Source organism: Corylus avellana, chromosome ca6 (assembly GCF_901000735.1).
Source record: "Corylus avellana chromosome ca6, CavTom2PMs-1.0".
Classification (NCBI taxonomy): Eukaryota; Viridiplantae; Streptophyta; class Magnoliopsida; order Fagales; family Betulaceae; genus Corylus; species Corylus avellana.
This window is the reverse complement of record NC_081546.1, coordinates 26,938,287-26,940,945: the sequence shown is the minus strand read 5'-3', so window position 1 is coordinate 26,940,945 and position 2,659 is coordinate 26,938,287. Positions and strand designations below refer to the sequence as shown.

At 32.7% G+C, this 2,659-nt stretch overlaps 1 protein-coding gene across 1 annotated transcript in view; it reads left to right on the top strand.

Annotated features, from left to right (window-relative positions):
• LOC132185489 (disease resistance protein RPV1-like) overlaps nucleotides 1–477 on the top strand; it is a 4,181-nt gene extending 3,704 nt beyond the window's left edge. Inside the window, exon 3 of the mRNA XM_059599257.1 lies at nucleotides 240–477. Coding sequence (XP_059455240.1) covers nucleotides 240–477 — 238 coding nt within the window. The remainder of the gene's footprint in view (nucleotides 1–239) is intronic.
• The last annotated feature ends 2,182 nt before the right edge of the window (nucleotides 478–2,659 follow it).

The following is a 2,659-nucleotide window of genomic DNA, read 5'->3' as shown; positions in this document are numbered from 1 at the left end:
GGACTTCCGTTAAGTCAACTAACGGTCAACTAACAGAGGACTAATTTGGTCTATTATCAAAACCATAGGGACCTCCTGTGATAAAAATTAAACGCTAAGGGGGAAAAAAATAAAGCAACTTAAACCAAGGGGGGTATTTAGTATTTAACCCTATATAATTAATCTTTTAAATATTTCTATTCTTTTAATATGAAAATAACTCATTAATTTGATGTTTTGTTATCTCTTTGTGTTGTTAGGAATGAACCTGAATTCATGTACGAAATCATTAAATGGGTGGATTCGATATTAGTAAACAACACATACTTCAAAGTTGCTCAGTATCCAGCTGGAAAAGAATCTCATGCACAAGATGTGAAGTCACTTATAGATATAGAGAAGAAGGGCATTACGTGCACAATAGGGATCTTTGGAACGCGTTGGATTAGAAAGACAACTATTGCCAAAGCAATTCAAAAAGTTAGTCGCAAAAGGTGATAGGTTTCGCTTACGAAGTAGAATCATCACAACACCAAGATATAAACATTTACTTATTGCACGCGGAGTTGATTTAGCATATCAGGTGAATAAATTGAATTGCTATGAAGCTCATCAGCTCTTTCGCTGGAATGCCTTCAAAAGTGACATACCTAACTACGATTTTTTGGAACTCATAGGGCATGTAACAAGTTATGCCAGGGGCCTTCCACTGGCTTTAATAGTGCTTGGTTCATATCTATATGGTAAAAGCTCGAACGAATGGGAAAGTGTATTGGCTATGTATACAAGAATTCCTAATAAAACAATTCAAGAAATACTTAGAATAAGTTATGACGGGTCGGAGGACACCGTAAAAAATATTTTTCTTGACATTGCATGTTTTTTCAAAGGACAAGAATTATGTCATATCAGTAAAATACTAGACGCACTTGGTTACTTTGTTGATAATGGTATACAAGTGCTTGTGGATAAATCTCTCATATATATTGATCATCATGAGTACTGTCTCAATACAACCCTGCCTTACAAATCATTGGAGATGCATGACTTACTACAAGAAATGAGTAGAGAAATTGTTCAACAAGAATCAACCACAGAACCTGGCAACCATAGTAGGTTGTGGTTTCATGACGATGTTCATCAAGTCCTAGAAAGAAATGAGGTAAGACTTATGTTAAAAATTGTATAAACCTATTTTGGAAACCATAAATATTCGCTCCTTGATATTCGAATGTTCATTCACCCACAATCGAACGTTTGTCCATCTCGGTCTATTGTTCGATGGCGCAAACTACAAACTTAACCTAAATACCCATATTCATGCAATAATCCTTCATCAAAACAGAGGTTTGAACACAACGTATTTCACATGTCATGAGACTTGGTGACTTGATTCTTACATATTTGTCCAAAAATACTTAAAGGTCATATACTATTTTTATTTTAAAACTAACCGATCTGTTAAAACATCATTAAAAATAGTTTAAATATGTATATAGAGATACTAATGTTATGTGCCATTTGTGGGATATTGGTGGTATATTTGTGTGGCACATAAACATTACTCTTATATATGAAAGAAGTCATTCATCATAAGAGTAATGTTATTGTTATGTGCCACACAAATATTCCATCACTATCACAATGGTGATGTGGTTGTCAATCCACCATTTGATCGGTCACGTTAAAAAAAGAAAAAAAAAGAAAAAAAGAAAAGGAAAGATACACTTTAGTTTTCTGAACTTACTTATTTTGCAATTATGCATCCAAACTTTAAAATTGACATGGAAGCCCTACATGCTACCATTGCATCATTACGTGTCAAATTAGGCAATTTTGCATTTTTCTTTCCAAATACCTTTAAGTTTAATAAGTAAAATTTAAAAATATATAAAATAACCATTTGAAAAAATAATAATAATTAAGGGGGCTAATATAAAAGAAAAATGCTAGGCTTACAAACACATTTTACAAACTGATGTGGCACAATATGATTGAGTTTTTCAAAATTTGAATTTATCTCATATCCAATTATGTTGTGCCACATCAGTTTGTAATTTTTTTTTTTTTTTTTAAAAAAATATATGTTTGTAAGCCTACCATTTCTTAATATAAAAAGGCCACCTATTTTTCGTTATTTAGTTTTTTTTTTGTTAAAATTTTTTCTACAAACCAACTTGAGGCAATTTGTCGTTTATTTATGCGTTAGTTTATTGAAAGTGCAGGCAATGGATTCGTTGACAAAAGCTTTCTTTTTTGTTTTCGTTGACAAAAGATTTTTTTTATTTTTTTAACTAACGCATATTATTTAATGATGCAACGCGGCATTGGTTTCTGCGGGCATCATTAAATAATAGGGTTAAATACTAAATTAGTCCATGGGGTTTCACAACTTTATTTTTTCCTCCCTGGGGTTTCATTTTTATCACAGGAGGTCCCTGTGGTTTTGATAAGTGACCAAATTAGTCCATCCGTTAGTTGACCGTTAGTTGACCGTTAAACTGACACGTGGACCAATCAGACGTCGACACGTGGCACATATATTAATTTTTTTTAATTAAAAAAAATGTTTTTTTTTAATTAAAAAAAATATATTAAAAAAAAAGAAAAATCGGAAGAAACTGGGGGTGGCCGAGGCAATTTGGGGGTGAAACCACCCCCGATACCCACTGGGGGTGGC